The sequence below is a fragment of the Panthera onca genome, chromosome F1, assembly GCF_046562875.1.
Source record: "Panthera onca isolate mPanOnc1 chromosome F1, mPanOnc1 haplotype 2, whole genome shotgun sequence".
NCBI classification, from domain to species: domain Eukaryota; kingdom Metazoa; phylum Chordata; class Mammalia; order Carnivora; family Felidae; genus Panthera; species Panthera onca.
The window spans coordinates 13,831,975-13,850,707 of NC_138355.1; the positions used below are offsets into that span (position 1 = coordinate 13,831,975).

At 44.9% G+C, this 18,733-nt stretch overlaps 1 protein-coding gene across 1 annotated transcript in view; it reads left to right on the forward strand.

Moving 5' to 3' along the window:
- Positions 1–9,124: 9,124 nt before the first annotated feature.
- The window catches only part of TIPRL (TOR signaling pathway regulator), a 32,467-nt gene continuing 22,858 nt past the window's right edge, over positions 9,125–18,733 (forward strand). Inside the window, exons 1-3 of the mRNA XM_060643437.3 lie at positions 9,125–9,368; positions 15,963–16,142; positions 17,327–17,426. Of these exons, the coding sequence (XP_060499420.1) occupies positions 9,142–9,368; positions 15,963–16,142; positions 17,327–17,426 (507 nt within the window). The 5' untranslated portion in view covers positions 9,125–9,141. The remainder of the gene's footprint in view (positions 9,369–15,962; positions 16,143–17,326; positions 17,427–18,733) is intronic.

An 18,733-nucleotide genomic window follows, 5' to 3' on the forward strand; every position in this document is an offset into this window, starting at 1 on the left:
CTACCCTCTGAGGCCAAATCTCCCCACTTTATCGTTCTCCCACCGTCCTCCGCTCTGTTGTCTCCAGGCCTGTCTGAGAGACTTGGCAACTGGCCTTCCGTTGCCTGTCCCTGCTAAGTCCTGCCATTACCCAGGGGACCTCAGTGCTCAGCAGATAGTCTACCCATCCAGAATCCTGGCCCGGCGGCCCCCGGGAACAATTTCAGTTACCTGTAGCCCCTTTGCTGAAATTAGGATGCCCTACGCATAGGTTGGCGGGACATGGGTCACGGTCTACATCAGGTGTCTCACAAATACGCTTAGCTGAAGCTGAGATCATACTATGTTTTTAACGTAAAAGAAGAGCGTAAGTTAAATTTTATTCATGTTAAGAATAAATTTTTCTTCTAATGTTTATTTATTTTTGAGAGACAGAGCACGAGTGGGGAAGGAGCAGAGAGAGAGGGAGACACAGCATCCGAGGCAGGCTCCAGGCTCCGAGACGTCAGCACTGAAACCGACGCGGGGCTCGAACTCACGAACCGCGAGATCATGACCTGAGCCGAAGTCGGTGTTTAACCGAAGGAGCCACCCAGGCGCCCCTATTCATGTGAAGAATGAAACGGGGATGCGCGGGTGGCTCCCTCCGTCCAACATCCGACTCTTGATTTTGGCTCGGGTCACGATCTCACCGCTCGCGGGTTCGAGCCCCGTGTCAGGCTCTGTGCTGACAGTGCGGAGCCTGCTCTGGATCTCTCTCTCTCCCTCTCTCTCTCTGCCCCTCCCTCTTCCAAAATACATACACTCAAAAAAAAAAAAAAAAAAAAAAAAGAATTAAATGAACTCATTTTGTAAGTAACTTATCCCAGTGTCTGACACAGAATAGGTGTCCAAAACATGATAATTACGGTCATCACTATTTTTAGCATCAGGCTCCACCCCTTCCAAGCGCACAGGGGTGCATACACGCCGACACACCCCTCCCGGCAGAAGAAAAACACCGTGACCAGCAATTTGTAGGGACATCACATTTTCTCCCAACAGCCCAGTGCTCTCTCTTTCTGGGTGAAAGCTGCCTCCGGGGTTGCTGTGTTCTGAAGATTCTGAGTTTCACGTACCTAAGACTAGTGTGGAGGGCTTGCTAAAAACGAAGTACCCCCCTGGAATCAGATCCCACTCTTAGAGATGGCGGATTAAGTGGTTCCGGGGTGCACGTGGCCTCAGGACCACACTTGAGAACGAGCGACGCTCTGAGCGACCCGCGTGCCCTGGGCCTTTCTCCACTGCTGCGGCTGCATTTATTTATGCCGATGGACCGCTTACCGAGCAAGGGCCTTTGCGAGGCTCTGTGCTAGATGTCCGCTTGTGTCCACCAAGGAAGAGGCCTGATTCCAACTGAGGATCCCCCCAGATCTCAGCCCTGTTGTCCCCCACCCCGCCTCGACCAGCTCATCCCTGCCTCCAGGGTCTGAATTTTACGTTGAGGCTTGTGCTTTCAGAAAGAAAGCCTGTTTTAGCCATTCAAGTTCCCGGCCTGTAGCTTGCCTCAGTTTCTTTTATCCTTGTTTTGGCTACAAAAGAAGCAGGGAAAAAGAAAGAAAAATATTTTGGCCATACAGCATCCCTGGACAAAAAGAGCATGGATTCCTGAGAGCAAAAAGAGCACGGGTACTCATTTTGTTGTTGTGTTTTTTATTTTAGTTTATTTACTTACTTATTTACTTATTTTAAGCCATCTCTACACCCCGCATGGGGCTCGATCTCACAACCCCGAGATCAAGGGTCGCATGCTTCTCTGACTTAGCCAGCCAGGCGCCCCTATTCGTTTTGTTTTTAATCCGTGTTTCTCGGCTGGCGGCCTTAGAATCCCTGGTTCACTTGCTCATTCCTGCCTTCGGACATTAGCATACGGTGTAGTTCCCCGAGTAAATTTGTGCATAAAAAACTGTGCATATAAAACTGTGCATAAAAATCTGTGCATATAAAACTCTCTGGAGTTTTATAACTTTGTATTTGTTACCCGAATTAAGGCACACACACGCATCTACCTGTACCAGAGTCTAGTGCTATAAAAACACTTTCGAAATCTGTAATCTGTCTTATTGAAGAATCATCCGGTAATTTTCCTCACAACCTTTCCAGATAACGTTCGAATCAAGGTCTTCTGTGTGTATATATTTTCCCGAGTCCCCAAATGCCCACCTATGTACTAAAACACCACCAATTCTCTATGAAATGGACCAGTGACTCCAAAAGTTCACATTATTGTCACAAAGAGATAGTACCCCTGTTTCCCTTTATAACAGATCCTAAAATAGCGTCATTTATGGTCTGTCAGCTTTTCTGCCACTGTGGCATGCCATGCGCCTGAAGCTAACAGTCACAACGGGTCCCTCTATCATATGCATGACCCAACAAAGCGCTACAACGTTTGTGTAATTAAAACTGCGATGCCCGGGGTGCCTGGGTGGCTCAGTCGGTTAAGCAGCTGACTTCGGCTCAGGTCACGATCTCGCAGTCTGTGAGTTCGAGCCCCGTGTCAGGCTCTGTGCTGACAGCTCAGAGCCTGGAGCCTGTTTCGGATTCTGTGTCTCCCTCTCTCTGACCCTCCCCCGTTCATGCTCTGTCTCTCTCTGTCTCAAAAATAAATAAACGTTAAAAAAATAAAAAAATAAAAAAAAACCGCAATGCCCAACGTGAACATCAAAGACCAAAAAATTAACACAAACAGTGCTACTGATTCCCAACATGGTCACCACTATCAGCCATTCGAGTGCTCTGAGAGGGTCTCAACACAGCTAGGGACCCCCAGCTCTCTGGATGGCCAGCTGCTTCCTGGCGCTCAGCAGCTCTCCAGGCAGGTGAAAAGTCACATCGGCCCTGGGTAAATTCAAAGAAATGCCTCAGAGGCCTAAGGAGGAGTGTTCATTCTCATCGATTGGGTTTCTCCTAATCCAAATGGGTGTATATCGGGTTATAGCAGTAACTATTGAAGACTAGAAGACTGACCTATAAGTAGATACCCCCCCCCCCCCCCCGTTTTGCAAATTTGGTGAGCCTACATAGTTTTAATGTTGACTTTCGGAATAACCTGGTGCACACCTTTATTCCATCCTTTTGAGGGTCCCCAAACCTTGCCAAAGTGTTGATGAGACATCGGGTCTGTTTTGGGTCACAGAAAACTGTAAAGTACGTAGAGGTAAAATTTCATAACTTCTCTTGCAACTTCTTTTTTCATATCCCATTCTGCCAATATTTTCCGTCCCCAGTGGGGCTTGCCTTTACTAACTATAACACATACTTAAAAACCCTTCTGTTTCTCCCCTAATCAGCCCAAAGCCCACTGTTACAAACACTGGGGGTGAGGGGTGTATATCTATCTCTGAGAACCATTGTCTCCAAAGTCGAGAGGCTTGTACTAATGTGGCCCCATTTAGTCATGCTGACTGGGCTATGCTGAACACGGGACTCGAGCTGAGCCAGTCAGATTCTCCCTTCTGGAAATTTAAAACGTGAACCAAGAAACGGCTATCAAGATGTCTACCAGGAAGCTTCTTAAACACGTAGAATAGACTACTTTGCTAAAGCTAGTTTGAAGAGGGTTTCTGTTACTGTCAACCAAGAGTAACGTGACTAAGATGCTCCCTTAGGGAATGTGCTTTGTGTTTAATATTCTCTACAGGCATTTAAGTCAGGAGACACTTCCAGGCCCCAGGCTAGCCCACTGTGAGCTGCTCTCTGTGCTGCGGGGGCTTACAAAACATCTCACATGTCTGCTGCTCCTCTCCACCTTTCTTTTTTTAATGTTTATTTTTGAGAGAGAGAGAGTGTGAATGGTGGAAGGCAGAGAGAGAGGGAGACACAGAATCGGAAGCAGGCTCCAGGCTCCGAGCTGTCAGCACAGAGCCCGACGCGGGGCTCGAGCTCACAGACCACAAGATCATGACCTGAGTCGGAGTCGGAGGCCCAACCGACCGAGCCACCCAGGCGCCCCATCTCCACCTTTCATAAGAACTTTTCTTCTCCTTGCCCACGTCGGAAGGGACCAAAGGGTCCCGACCGCCACCTCCTCTGTTTGGTTTTGATACAAGTACAATTCCTTTTGAGGGTTTTTGAAAAAAAAAAAAATCAGTTTAGGCAGCTAGTGAAAACAGGGAGCCAGAGAATGGATTTTTTTTTTTTTTTTTTAAAGCACAGGAGGAAAATAATATACATAAAGTGAGATGAGCGGTCAGGATGAAAGCATGCCAAGATCCTTATGTTGTCTGAGAGGAGGGTAGTCGTATAAACTAATAGGCTTTGGGAAGTACGCATGTTGGAAATTTCAGGGGGAACATTAAACGGGAATAGAATATACAGCTTAAATCCTTGGCCTCGTGCACTGTAAGCAAGAAATTCAGGGAGTGTCTATGGTCACCTGTTATAAGTATCTCTGGCCTGTTAGAGCTATGAAGCTACAATAGCACAAAATGAGCCACAGTGATGGCCTTGCAGGTAGACGACCTGCAAGCCTCTTTTTTTTTAAATGTTTATTTATTGTTGAGAGAGAGAGAGAGTGGTGCAGAGAGAGAGAGAGAGAGACAGAGGATCTGAAGTAGGCTCCAGCAGACAGCCCAACATGGGGCTCAAACTCACACCCCATGAGATCGTGACCTGAGCTAAAGTCAGATGCGTAAATGACCGAGCCACCCAGGTGCCCGTAGCTCACAGGCCTCTTTGGGGACTTTAGAACATATATTCGACGCCAGAGTGGGACGTTTAGCGCTGAGGCAGTGAGATTTGAGAAAACTTTAAATACCCTGTTCCCTCAATCGCTAGCCCCCTTCCTGTCTTTAAGATGGTCCTGGTTTGCTTCAAGGCTCTAGGATGACCTCCTTTGAGGCAGACACCTGGCAAGAGGGTGCCAGTTCTCTCTGCGCCCAACACCTACCCCTTCTCGTGGCTTCTGGATCCTTAGCTATATTCACTGTCAGGGCATCCAGAGGGCAAGATGCAAAGTCACATCTCGAACTTGTAAACAGCAAACGAATCGCAATAACTTGGTAACTTACGTTGGCAAGATTCCAGGAAACCAGCAGCCAGATTCCAGGAAATCTGTATTTCCATGCTGAGGATGCTGGTCCAGCGAAGGAGGAATGTAATTTTACAGAGAGCCGAATGCGCCGGTCTGTGGATTCGATGTGCTGGTGTGAGCAGCTGGGACTCGTTCGTTCGGTAGGCTCACTGCAACTTGATCTCAACCATGACCCGTGATGCCGGAACTAGAGATCCCGAGTTTCTTTCGTTTAACGGAGAAGTAACGCAAAGACGTAGGGGACAAGCACGTTGGCATGGATTTCGCTCACGTCACCTGCTCATCCGCCTCCTAATTATGTCCCGAGAGGACTAGAGTCCATACCCTTTACCCAGAAATACACTGACGGAAGGGGCACCGCCATCCTTGAGGGGTGTTTCGTTGGCTGGCTTCTGCAAGGCAGGGATGGAGATAGGAGATGTGCCATTAAGAGTGGACTCCATGATTTCCGTGAGGACGTAGCGATGTCCAAGATGGCAAAAACCAAATAGCGGTACTTAACCGGCCAGAGGCAACGGTGACTATAATAGGCAGCAAAGACAGAGTGATCATCAGAACGGGCTGACCCACAGAGATCTTGGGAATGCGGGGGTAACTGACAGTGGGTCCCGAGGCCAGAAATAGATGAGCGATACCTTAAGGTTCCCCTTGACCGTGTACTACCAACACAACCCCGAGTATAGTGAAACAAACAAACTGGGATCGCCACGGAAGCCACAGCTGCTCCCTAAGTCCCAGATCGGAGTCAGTTCACAGACCCTGAACCCCTAGAACGAGGGAGAAGCTGGGCAGCCTTGTAGATGGGCAACGTGGCCAAATTGTTTGCAGTTTTAAGGTTCACCTTTCTGCATGCTCTCTTGCAGAGCAGAAGGGAATCACTCTGAAATAGAAGAGACAGTTAAATCAAATTATAACTGATGCCATATACATACTTGAACAATATCTACTGTTTAATGACCACGATCTTTCTTCTAGAAACGCCCCCGCCTCACACAGATCTTAGCATTCCGTGCCCATGTGCATCATCTGGAATTTCACATATGGGGGAACAAAGCAAGTCGGACTTCGTTTCCACAGGCTCTTCCTCAGAAAATTCCTTTTCCTCTCTTTTTATATGATCGTGCCTTTTCTCTTGGGGGTCCCTGTCTTTCTTTGTCATCGCAGAATACACAGGTTAGTTGACAGGCATCCTGATTACGGTGTTGTGATATCCAGGCCACAGACCGGATGCTTCTCTAACATCCAATCAGTCACCTAGCCCTCTCCCATATCTGTCCTCGCCTCTCTAACCCCTCGACTACTGCCTTCAAGTAGGTCGATGGTCCACAAGGTCATTTGATCACTTGACATTAATATCTGTAAAAAATCGAGCACACATCCCAATATTTGTTTGCAAATAAAATACACATGAATATGTGATATATTATATACATTATGAAACATGCACAAAAACAGAACTAAAAAAGGCGGGAGATAAATATAAATAGAAGTGTTAATATTTTCTTCCTCCCCTCCAATGCATTTTGCAGTATGAGGATATGTGTGCATGGATCTCACTTTGAAGACACAAGTTTAGGCCATCACACTATCTCACGGAGGCAGTGGCCCCTAATCACCCATTGGAAAAAGTCCCAGGTTCTTCAGCATGACATTCAAGTTCCTTCTCAATTTGGCCCATGCCCACATTTTTCGACTCATCTCCTAGACACTCCCAGTAATGGGCTCGTCTGATCACTCCATCTGTACAGTCTGCTCTCTGTCCCCAAACACACACACACACACACACACACACACACACACACACACAACTTAACTGTTTCTACCTAAGTTGCTTAATTTTCTGCACAGAACTTATCCATTTATGAAATTATAAATCGTATTTGTTTACTTACTTATTACCTGTCTTCTCCATTATCATGAAAGCTCTAAGACGAAAGGGATCTTGCCTGTCTTATTTCCTGCTGTGTCCTTAGGCCTAACACAGATTCTGTCACCACAGTTCAGTGCCCCAAAAAGCCTGTGTAATGAGCAAATTTCTATAATAACCCGTTGGTTGTTCTCAGAACTGAATCTTGACAAACTTGAGTGGTAGATGGCTTGATTTTGCGGTTCAAACATCCTTTGTCCAATCTAGCTGAAGAATCACGTCCCAGGTATTATGCCTTCCCTAGAACCAGTTTTATAAAGCAGATAGTTTTTGCATGATAATACTTGAATGGGGACGGACAGTACCCAGTTAATGCCTAAATATCTCTCTAATGTGTGAGTGCTTTATCTTTCTTTAAGTTTATTTATTTATTTTGAGAGACAGAGAGAGAAAGCATGAGCAGGACAGGGGCAGAGAGAGCAGGAGAGAGAGAATCCCAAGCAGGCTCTGCACTGTCAGCACAGAGCCCAACTGGGGGCTTGAACTCATGAACCGTGAGATTATGACCTGCGCTGAAACCAAGAGTCGAATGCTTAACCAGTTAAGCAATCCAGGCACTCCTCTAATGTGTGAGTGCTTTAAATTGTACCTTTAAAGATTTGTTTCTTTGTACTCTCAAGAATTTTAGTCTTAAAAACTCTAATAAGTTGCTGAATTGGAGGCCATAGAGACAACGGGTTAAAATGTTAGATTTTAAATTTAAATTAAAAACTCCTTCTAATAGGCAGTCTTCATCATATCTTGCCTAGGAAAATCTGGGAGGACAAATGTTTTGGAAGGGTAGGTGGGAAAGCACTGACTCAGGTCTGGATAGCGTGGCCTGGTACTTCTCTGTCAAGGCCAGCTTACAGAAAATGCTATAATAAAATCATTTAGACTAAGATGTAAATGACCGATTAAGCAAATCAGTGGCCCGTTGCCCTATCTAGGAGTATTTGAAATTTTAGATGAAATTGGATAGATAAATGGATAGATAGATAGATAGATAACACACATTTCAAGGGGAAGGCAGTCCTGCCTTGTATCGCTGAAATCATGTCTAGGAATTCCATTGTCAAGCTCTGTTGTAAGACAGGGTGAGAGTGCTATTTTTGTAATAAAACAAATGGTTGGCAAATAGCAGGTGCTTACATTTTGACAATCATTTGGATGAGTGGACACTGAAGTTGATTTAAATCAACATGTTGGCCCAGAGAAAGAAGTAAGTACATCCAGCTCCAGGGTTTAGGAAAAGCCTTTTGAAGATGTATCTGATCAAGGCAAATCATTCCTTGGCTAGGGTGAGGCCCAGGGGCTGGAGAATCTATATTTTTAAAAGGTGCCAGGTTGAGTCTGAAACGGGATAGGTCTGAATTCGCTTAACAGGTTTAAGAGAACAGCAAGAATAAGGGCTTAGAAGTAAGGCTGAGTGCAGATGGGTAGGGCTAAGAGGGAGTTTCTGGAAATGAGACCGGAAAGACAGATTTGGGAAATGTCCTAACACCAAGCCATGCTGTTTTGCGGCAACTGAACCCCAAATCGTTAGTTAAGTGATTTGCCCAAGGATGCACAAAACAGCACTGCAGAAGTGGATTTAGCACCGGTCTCTCCGGTATTGCTTCCACCATATCAGGGGCCTGGACCAGGAGAGCCTTGACCTGTCCGAAGGATGAAATTTTTGACAGGAGTCTGTCTTAGTTAAAAGTAGTTACGTGTCCACTTCTAAATCATGTAACGCTTGGTGCAGGACCTCCTAAATTACAAGGATTTCTGTTCTGTGGCCTCAACAGAAGAATATAGGGGCCTCTCCTTTGCACAACGATTCGCCAAAATGCAAGGTAATCACACTGCCTTGCGAGGTCCGGAAAGGCCTTGTAGAACTCGCTTTCTCCACCTCCGGCATTCCGTTAAGGACTCCCATCGGTACCAGCAAGTATCGGATGACGATCCAACGAGTCCGGGGGCGGGGGCGGTGCGTCCCTGACCACACCCACTGCCGCCGAAGCCCCGCCCCTCAGCGTTTTCTCCCCTATGCTGTTTTCCGGTGCATCGTGACGTCAGACGTGGGTCACGCAACATTGGCGCCTGGTCCCGGAAGCAAAAATCGAAAGGGCGGGGTAGGCGGAAAGGAGGGCCTGCGTCCGGGTCGGCCGGCAGGGGGCGGGGCGGGAAGGGGCTGGGCATGGACGGCTCGGAAGCCGAGGGGGCTGGGCTGGACGGAGGCGGAGGAACCGGTGTCGGCCGCCGCCGCTGCCGCCGCTGCTCCAGCCTGTTCCGCGAGGCCCGCGCCGGCGCCGCCTCGGCCATGATGATCCACGGCTTCCAGAGCAGCCACCAGGACTTCTCCTTCGGGCCCTGGAAGCTGACGGCGGCCAAAACCCACATCATGAAGTCAGCGGATGTGGAGAAGTGAGGCTCCGGGACTCGGGACGCGACGCGGCGCGGGGCGCGGGCCGGGGAGCTGGGCCTGGGCGGGAGGCAGGGCGAGCTGCACGCAGCCCCAACCCTCCCCGGGGCGGAGGCTCCGTCCCTGAGGACGGACCTTCGAAATGACATCGGGAGAGAATCCTGTCGCCACCTCCCGCCCTGCAGTGGGGGGTTCGCCAGGCGCTGCCTTCGTGCAACTGTCACTCCGCCCGGGTTTGAGCGGCGCTTGACTGTTCCGGTGGACTTCGCCCTCGCCGCAGGTCCCTACGTGCCCCAGCCTGCCACACCTTTAGACCGTTGCTTCCTGAGTGGCTGGGCCCGGTTTTCTTGGGGGTCGATAGCGGGGATGATACATGTGCTTGGATTTTGAGCGCGTCAGGTGCTGTGCCAGGCGCTTGAGATACGGCAGATGAAAGAGCCTCTTGCAGGAATTGACCGTCTTAGGAGAGAGACGGAGAGGCCATTGTAATGCCGGGTGAATAACGGATAGAGACGTGTACGCGAGGTTATTTGAGATCGTTGAGAGGGGACAAGGCGTCCGGGAAATTCGGATGCCCGAGTGGATCTTGATGAAAATCAGAGGCACGGGGTGGGGGTGGTCGCGTGTGTGAAGCCGGGAGGCCAGGCATGGGGCGAGCCGGGAGGCGTTTGTGATGCCTGAACAGGATCTGGACAGAGTTTGGGGCTGTCAGGGGACACGTGGAAAGCCGGGAGGCCGGGGAGAGTGCGGGCCTCCATTTGTTCGAAGAACCGTTTCTGCCTGGTTGGAGCGAGAGGTACCAGAGCGGGAGTAGTGGGAAATGGGAGGGCCCCAGGGGAGTGGAGCTACTGAGGGAATTTGTATGCCAGGCTGAGGAGTTGGTATTGTATGGGGGCTCCCGCCGGTGTCCTTTTGTACGAAGGGGTGACCTGGGCAGATGTGCACTCGGAAAGATTTCTCGGGGGTTGGGGGGGGGGGGTGAGTGGGATGCGGAGGATGGATCGGAAGGCCACAGGACTGGGTAAGGAGACCAGTTAGAAAGGGCAGAGGAGAGGAGAGGTTTCAGGAGATTAGGTGCCTGGATGGCCACTTGACAGCAGGAGGGAGGAGAGAGGAGAAATCTATGCCGATGAGAAGATTTCTGGCTTGGGAATAGGAATGGGAAGCCTCGCCATTGAACACGGTGGGCACAGGAGGAGGACCAGATGGGGGCAGTTGTTGGCTAGAGGATGAGTTGAGATGGTTGAAGTGTGAGTCGCGTGGGGGTCCTAGAGTGGTGGGCATTTGTCTTGGAACTCCAAAAAATGACTGTCGGTGGGTTTAGATTTGGGAATCATCAGCTTATAGTTGACATCTGGAGCCTTGGGCGTGACCTAGGATCATGTAGAAGTCATCCTGAAGAAAAGGAAAGGTTATGGGATGGTATCCTAGGGAACCCTAGGGTATTTTAAGATTCAGGCAGAGGAAGTCACCAGGGAAGAGAGTCATGAAAGGATGGTTTAGCAGTGTAAATTAGTGACTAATTATTTTATGTACATAACCGGAGTATTTTGTAAGACCCCTAGATTTTTTCAGGTATATTGGGGAAAATTCAGAATCCTGTCTTATTTCATGTGTGTGTTATTCCATTAAGTAGTTAAAATTTATTTAATTGAGTGCTTTTTTATTGAATTTTTGTCCTAATACATTCAGTCTTCATCTTATTTAATCTTCGAAGTATTTAATTTTTTTTTTTTTTTTTTTTTTTTTTTTTTTTTTTTTTTTTAAATCTTGGTGTAGGGGCCCCTTGGTGGCCTGGCCAGACTTGGGCTCAGGTCATGATCTCATGGTTTGTGAGTTCGAGCCTCACATGCACCCGGCTCTCTGCTGTCAGTTTGGATCCTCTGTCCCCTCTTTTCTCTGCCCCTCCTCCATGCACTCTCCCCTGTCTCTCTCTCTCTCTCTCTCTCTCTCCCTCTCTCAACAATGAATAAACATTAAACAAAATTTTTTTAAATTTTGCTTTATTGTAGTAGAAATACTTAACATGAGATCTATGTTTGTAATAAATTTTTTTTCCCCCTTGGGAGTTTGCACTTTTTTTTCTTGGAAGTATGTGTGTGTATATATCTGTCTATATTTATATCTTTATCCATTTATCCTTCAACGGACACCAGTTGCTTTCATATCTTGGCTATTGTAAATAATGCTGCAGTGAACATTGGGGTACATATATCTTTGCAAATTGGTGTTTTGGTTTTGTTCAAATAAATACCCACAAGTACAATTGCTGGATCGTATGGTAGTTCTATTTTTAATTTTTGGAGGAACCTCCATAGTCTTTTCCATAGACTGCAAAATGGCTGCACCATTTTGTATTCCCATCAACAGTATATGAGGGTTCCCTTTTCTCCACATCCTTGTTAACACTTGTTATTTCTTGTCTTTTTAATTTTAGCCATTCTGATAGGCAGATATCTCAATAGGGTTTTGATTTGCGTTTTCCTGATGATTAGTAATGTTGAGCATCTTTTCATGTATCTGTATGTCTTTTTTGGAGAAATGTCTATTCCGCTGCTCTGCCCATTTTTATTTTTATTTTTATTTTTATTTTTTAGCTGCTCTGCCCATTTTTAATTAGATTGTTTGGGTGTTGTTTTTTGTTTTTTGTTTTTTTTTTTATTGAGTTGTGTGAGTTCTTTACATATTTTGGATATTCATCCCTTATTGGTTATTTCATTTGCAAATATCTTTTCCCATTGGGTAAATTGCCTTTTCATTTTGTTGATGGTTTCTTTCCCTCTGTAAAAGCTTTTTAGTTTTATGGAGTCCCATTTATTTATTGTTTTTGTTGCCCTTGCTTGAGGAGACGGATCCAAAAAATATTGCTAAGACTGATGTCAAGGAGTTTATTGCCCAATATTTCCTTCTAGGAGTTTTATAGTTTCTGGTCTTACAGTGAAATTGTCTTTAATCTATTTTGAATTTTGATTTTATTTTTGTGTATGGTGTAAGAAAGTGGTTCAGTTTCATTCTTTTTCTTTCTTTCTTTATATTTTAGAGAGAGAGCGTGTGTGTGCATGAGTTAGGGCGAGGGAGAGAGATTGAGAATCTCAAGCAAGCAAGTGCTATGCTCAGTGCATGGAGCCCGACACAGGGCTGGATTTCATGACGCTGGGATCATGACCTAAGCCAAAATCAAGAGTCGGATTTTCAATCAGCGGGTCCACCCAAGCAACGCTCAGTTTCATTGTTTTGCATGTAATTTTCCAGTGTTCCCTACACCACTTATTGAAGAGACTGTTTTTTCCTCTTCGTATAGTCTTGCCTCCTTTGATGAATTGACCATATAAGTGTGGGCTTATTTCTGGCCTCTCTAGTCTGTTCCGTTGATCAGTGTGTCTGTTTTTGAGCCAGCACTGTACTGTTTTGATTACTATAGCTTTGTTGAAATCAGGGAGCATCATACCTCTATCTTTGTTCTTCTTTCTCAAGATTGCTTTGGCTATTCAGGGTCTTTTGTAGTTCCCCTCTTTACACGTTTTGAAGTTTACAATGCTTTATTATTAACTACAGGTACAGCAGATTTCTAGAGCTTATTCCTCTTGCTTGACTGAAAATTTGTGTCTGTTGATTAGTAACTTCTTTCCCCACCCCCCCAACCTTTAGTAACCACCGTTCCACTTTTTAAAAAAAATTTTTTTTTAACGTTTATTCATTTTTTGATAGAGAGAGACAGAACGCGAGTGGGGGAGGGGCAGAGAGCGAGGGAGACACAGAATCCGAAGCAGGCTCCAGGCTCTGAACTGATAGCACAGAGCCCGACATGGGGCTCGAACTCACGGACTGTGAGATCGTGACCTGAGCTGAAGTCGGACGCTTAACCGACTGAGCCACTCAGGCGCCCCCACAATTCCATTTTGTGATTCTGTAAATGTGACTCTTTTAGATACATCATTTAAGTAGAATCATGCAGTGTCTGTCTTTCTGGGACTGGTTTATGAGGTCCTCAAGGCTCATCCACGTTGTTGCATATCGCAGAATTTCCTTCTTTTTTTTTAAGGTTGCATTGTGTTCCGTTGTGTGGATAAACCATGTTTCCTTTATCCGTACATCTGTGAGTGGACGTTAGGTGGTTTCCACATGTTGGCAATTGTGAATAGTGCTGCTATGAACATAGGTGTGTTCATCTCTCTAATACTTGATATTTTCTATTTCCTTTTTTTTTTTTTTTTTAAGCAGGCTTCACGCCCAGCACAAAACCCAATGTGGGGGCTTGAACTCACGGCCCCGAGATCAAGACCTGAGCTGAGATCAAGAGTCAGACACTTCAGGCGCCTGGGTGGCTCAGTCAGTTGAGCATCAGACTTCAGCTCAGGTCATAATCTCATGGTTCGAACGCCACGTCAGGCTCTTTGTGCTGACAGCTCGCTCAGAGCCTGGAACCTGCTTCGGATTCTGTGTCTCCTCTCTCTGCCTCTATCCCACGCGCGCTCTGTCTCTCAAAAATTAATAAATGCTTAAAAAAAAAAAAAAGTCGGACATTTAACCCATTGAACCACTCAGGCATCCCAATATTTTCTATTTCCTGATAATGAATACATTTTACTTAAATTTATGATGAACAATTAACATTATTAGATACCTTAAAGATGTGCAGCTTAAAATGTTAAATCACTGATAGGTGCACACATACATACACAGATGTATTACTATTATTATTTTTTTTATTACTATTTTTATTATTATTATTATTATTACTATTATTACTATTGTGTCATAAACATTTTTCTACATTATTATATTTTCTTGTTAAACATTTTTAACGATTCTATAATGTTTCATTCATCGTATGGATAGACCGAAGTTTACATTATGGTTTATTTCCTTATATTCGGACATTCCAAGTATTTCTTTTTTACTATTATAAATAAGATGGTTTTGAACGTCAATGTGTATAGCTCTTTTCTGCTTTAGAGATTATTTTTTTATTACAGATTTCCCATTGCTGCTCTTTGGAGTCAGAAAATAAATTTGATGAAATTCCCGGTACTTTGTCCCTAATTGGTGCCCCAGGGGATAGACTGTAGATTTGCACAATCCTTCCAGAAATCCATGTAAGCAAGTGCTGGTTTCCCTCATCAGCCTTGGTGCTTTTGAAGTGCTGGTTTCCCTCATCGGCCTTGGTGCTTTTGCCTTCTTCATTACCACCTTTTAAAACTTGTGACAAGGCAGGGCACCTGGGTGGCTCAGTTGGTTAAGCGTCATGATCTCACTGCTTGTGAGTTTGAGCCCTGCGTCGGGCTCTGTGTTGAGTTGTCTCAGCTTGGACCCTGGAGCCTGCTTCGGATTCTGTCTCCATCTTTCTGCCCCTCCCCTGCTCACGCTTTGTCTCTCTCTCTCTCTGTCCGTAATATAAAATAAAACATTAAAAAAAATAAAACATGACAAGTTGAGAATTATACTGGAAAAGTTGTTTTCCTACAAGAGACAGCATCTTTAATTGCTATATTTTCTTCGTAACTTTAATTAATATAATTGTGTAAGAACAAAAAGTCTACCAGAAACATGAAGCTTATGGAAACATGAGACTGTGGTATGTTAGGTCATCTCCTAGACAGTCATAGGAGGATTGGAACCCATATTTATTCTTGAAAGTGGTGGGCCTTTGATGACCCAGGAATGAAATAGATGTTTCTAGTAGGAATCAGTATTTTTTTCCATTGTTTAATTTGTTCATGTAGTTTTCTTGGCTTGTTTGTTTTTAATATGTATGCAAGACTTGATTGGTATGTCTGATTGGAAATAAATCTAAAGCAATTAGAAAGAGGGTAATTGTGATCTTAGGATATGTGTGATCTTTTATTGGATTTATGTAAGAATATATTCTTTAATATAGTGTTATTTTACCTTATCTAACAATAATAGCTGTGTAACTGTTCAAAAATGCAGAAGTCTCGGGGCACCTGGGTGGTTCAGTCGGTTAAGTGGCCCACTTCGGCTCAGGTCCTGATCTCAGGGTTCATGAGTTTGAGCCCCGTGTCGGGCACTCTGCTGTCAGCATGGAGCCCTCTGCTTTGGATCCTCTTTCTCCCCCTCTCTCATGCTCATGCTCACTCTCTCAAAAATAAATACTAAACTATTTATTTTTATATATATAAAATAAACATTAAAAAAAAAAATCCAGGGGCGCCTGGGTGGCTCAGTCGGTTGAGCGTCCAACTTCGGCTCGGGTCATGATCTCATGGTTTGTGGGTTTGAGCCCCGTGTCGGGCTCTGTGCTGACAGCTCAGAGCCTGGAGCCTGCTTCGGATTCTGTGTCTCCCTCTCTCTCTGCCCCTCCCCTGTTCATGCTCTCTCTCTCTCTGTATCAAAAATAAATTAAAAAAAAAAAACATTAAAAAAAAAAATCCAGAAGTCTTAAAAAAAAAGAAAATCGAAAAGAAAACCTTCTGATCTGCTAAAGTGGCTGTCGTAGAACACTTGCACTAAAGTCCCGTGCCTTCTTTGGGGTCCCTTAGAACTTTACTCAGGGCACATTTAAATTTTTGCCTCTGTTGCACACTTTATAATTATACACATATTGGAAATATTACCTGACTTTTGGTTTTGCATAGGTTAGCCGATGAATTACATATGCCATCTCTGCCTGAAATGATGTTTGGAGACAACGTTTTAAGAATCCAGCACGGCTCTGGCTTTGGGATTGAGTTCAACGCTACGGATGCCTTAAGATGTGTAAACAACTATCAAGGAATGCTTAAAGTAGCCTGTGCCGAAGAGTGGCAGGAAAGCAGGTAAGAATCTCAACATTTATGGGTTAAGTGAAAAAGAAGAGTGGGGCGCCTGGGTGTCTCAGTCGGTTAGGCATCTGACTTCGGCTCAGGTCATGATCTTGCGGTTCGTGAGTTCAAGCCCCACCTCGGGCTCTGAGCTGACAGCCCAGAGCCTGGAGCCTGCTTTGGATTCAGTGTGTCCCCCTCTCTCTGCCCCTCTCCTGCTTGCACTCTCTCTCTCTTTCTCTCTCTCAAAAATAAATAAACATTAAAAAAAAAATGAAAAAGAAGAGTTGACAGAAATATTCTGTCATGATATGTGTATTTTATGAGAGTGAAGGGCAGGTATTATTATTAACTTAATAGTTGGATCGTTCTAGAAGTCATTTTTCCCATCCATAAAACGGAGATTAGTTACCCTACCTTTTAAATACTTGTTGGGTTAAATTGAATTACGGTTGAGTTGAGCCATGCAAGGTTTACATTTTTGAGCTTTCAGTGTTCCTTGGTGAAGACACAGTAGGCTGTGTACTTCACTGTTCCTGTTTTTGAAGAAAAATGTTTACTGATGATTTGAACTGTAAATGTGAGGAGCATTAAAATAAAGAAAAACGTGTTTTCTTTGATAATCAAATCGGCAGTTATTTACTTTGTGCCTATCGTATACTAGGTACCTTGCAAGATACCAAGAAGTATAATAACGCCTTTATTTTTTTTTTTTTAATTTTTTTTTTTTTAACGTTTATTTATTTTTGAGACAGAGAGAGACAGAGCATGAACGGGGGAGGGGCAGAGAGAGAGGGAGACACAGAATCGGAAGCAGGCGCCAGGCTCTGAGCCATCAGCCCAGAGCCCGACGCGGGGCTCGAACTCACGGACTCACGGACCGCAAGATCTTGACCTGAGCTGAAGTCGGACGCTTAACCGACTGAGCCACCCAGGTGCCCCAATAACGCCTTTAAACTGTGTCCTCAAGGACTATACTAACTAATTGGAGAGACCACATCAGCATATGACAAGTTTAATAACTGTAAATATGCAGACAAACCAAGAAGGATCTTGTATTAGTGAATTATGACAAGTATATGTATGTATGTATTAGGATGTTTGCATTATTTGTAGAATGTAACTTGGTGTGATATATGAATACAGACAGCCTATATTCTGCATCACTGAATCTGATCCTTCTCATTTTAATATTTGAGGACGGAGGGCGAACACTCCAAGGAAGTTGTTAAACCATACGATTGGACCTACACAACGGATTATAAGGGAACGTTACTTGGAGAATCACTTAAGTTAAAGGTAAATCTTTATTTTTTGCTTTTATGATAAAGTCACTAGCTGTCTTGGACAGCCTCAGCATTAGAACTTTCTAGTAATGGATTATTTTTGCCATTACTTTCATCCCACTTTCTTTCTAGTGAGGGGAAGCTTCAGAACCTAATGTGAAGGGGTTTTGCTAATTGATTATAAGCCGAAAATAAGAAGGCCACAGTGAAACAATTTTTATTCTCAAAAGTAACCATGGCAAACCGCCTTAATGTTACCGTTATCACTGTCAAGAAGCATTCAAGGGGCACCTGGGGCGGCTCAGTCGCTTAAGCGTCTGACTTCCGCTCAGGTCATGATCTTACAGCTCCTGGGTTCGAGCCCCATGTCGGCCTCTGTGCCGACAGCTCAGAGCCTGGAGCCTGCTTCGGATTCTGTGTCTCCCTCTCTCTCTGCCCCTCCCCTGCTCGCGCTCTGTCTCAGTCTCTCAACAATAAACATGAAAAAAAAAAAAAGAAGCATTCAAATGTGCATCTGTTCTTGGTGTGGTTAATTGGGTGATTGAGACAGAACCTGCTAGTTAATAGCTTACGGTTTTCCAGATGAACAGGTAGGTGGGCAGATAGGACCTTTGTTCAGACCGCTTATGTTTTTGCCCTTCCTGCACTATGTGTGAACCTGGTATGACTCCAGGCCAGTTACCGAATCTGAGTCTCAATTTGTTAGTAATTTGGGTAAACAGACATATTTACCTCACATCAGAGTTTTGATAGGAGATAATCTGTGGGAAAGCTCTAGGTGAATTCGAAAGCCCCGTATTAATAATGCGAAGTTGCATCTGTGTGAGTCCTACTTAGGAAGAGATTTGCTTCGCGGTGAATGATGCTGGGAAAGTGGATTTGGTTGGTGTCGTATTGGGAGCTTAGCTACATTGCGAAATCAGACCGTATGACTGAAGTGAAAATCTGGCTTAGGTTGCATGTCTCTGATGATCAGAGATAACATTATGGAGAACAAAATTATTTTACCGTAAATGAAATATTTATTGGAGACCCTATATCATGTGTTGGTGCTTAGGCAGAAGTGTTAAGGAGATGAGTTGTGTATGGGCTTCTGGTCTCTAGAGATTTTTAGTCTTGGGAAGACAGAACTTAAAGCAGGAATTCAGTTCTCAGTTTTTGCCGCTCTTATAATCCAAGCTTTACCTATTTTTCTGTGCTGCTTCTGAGACAAATACACACATTTTTTGAGAGAACATGTATTCATTCACTCACTGACTCGCTCTTGAGCTCTTCTCTGTGCCAGGCACCAATCCTAGGAGCCATGGATACAGCAGAGAA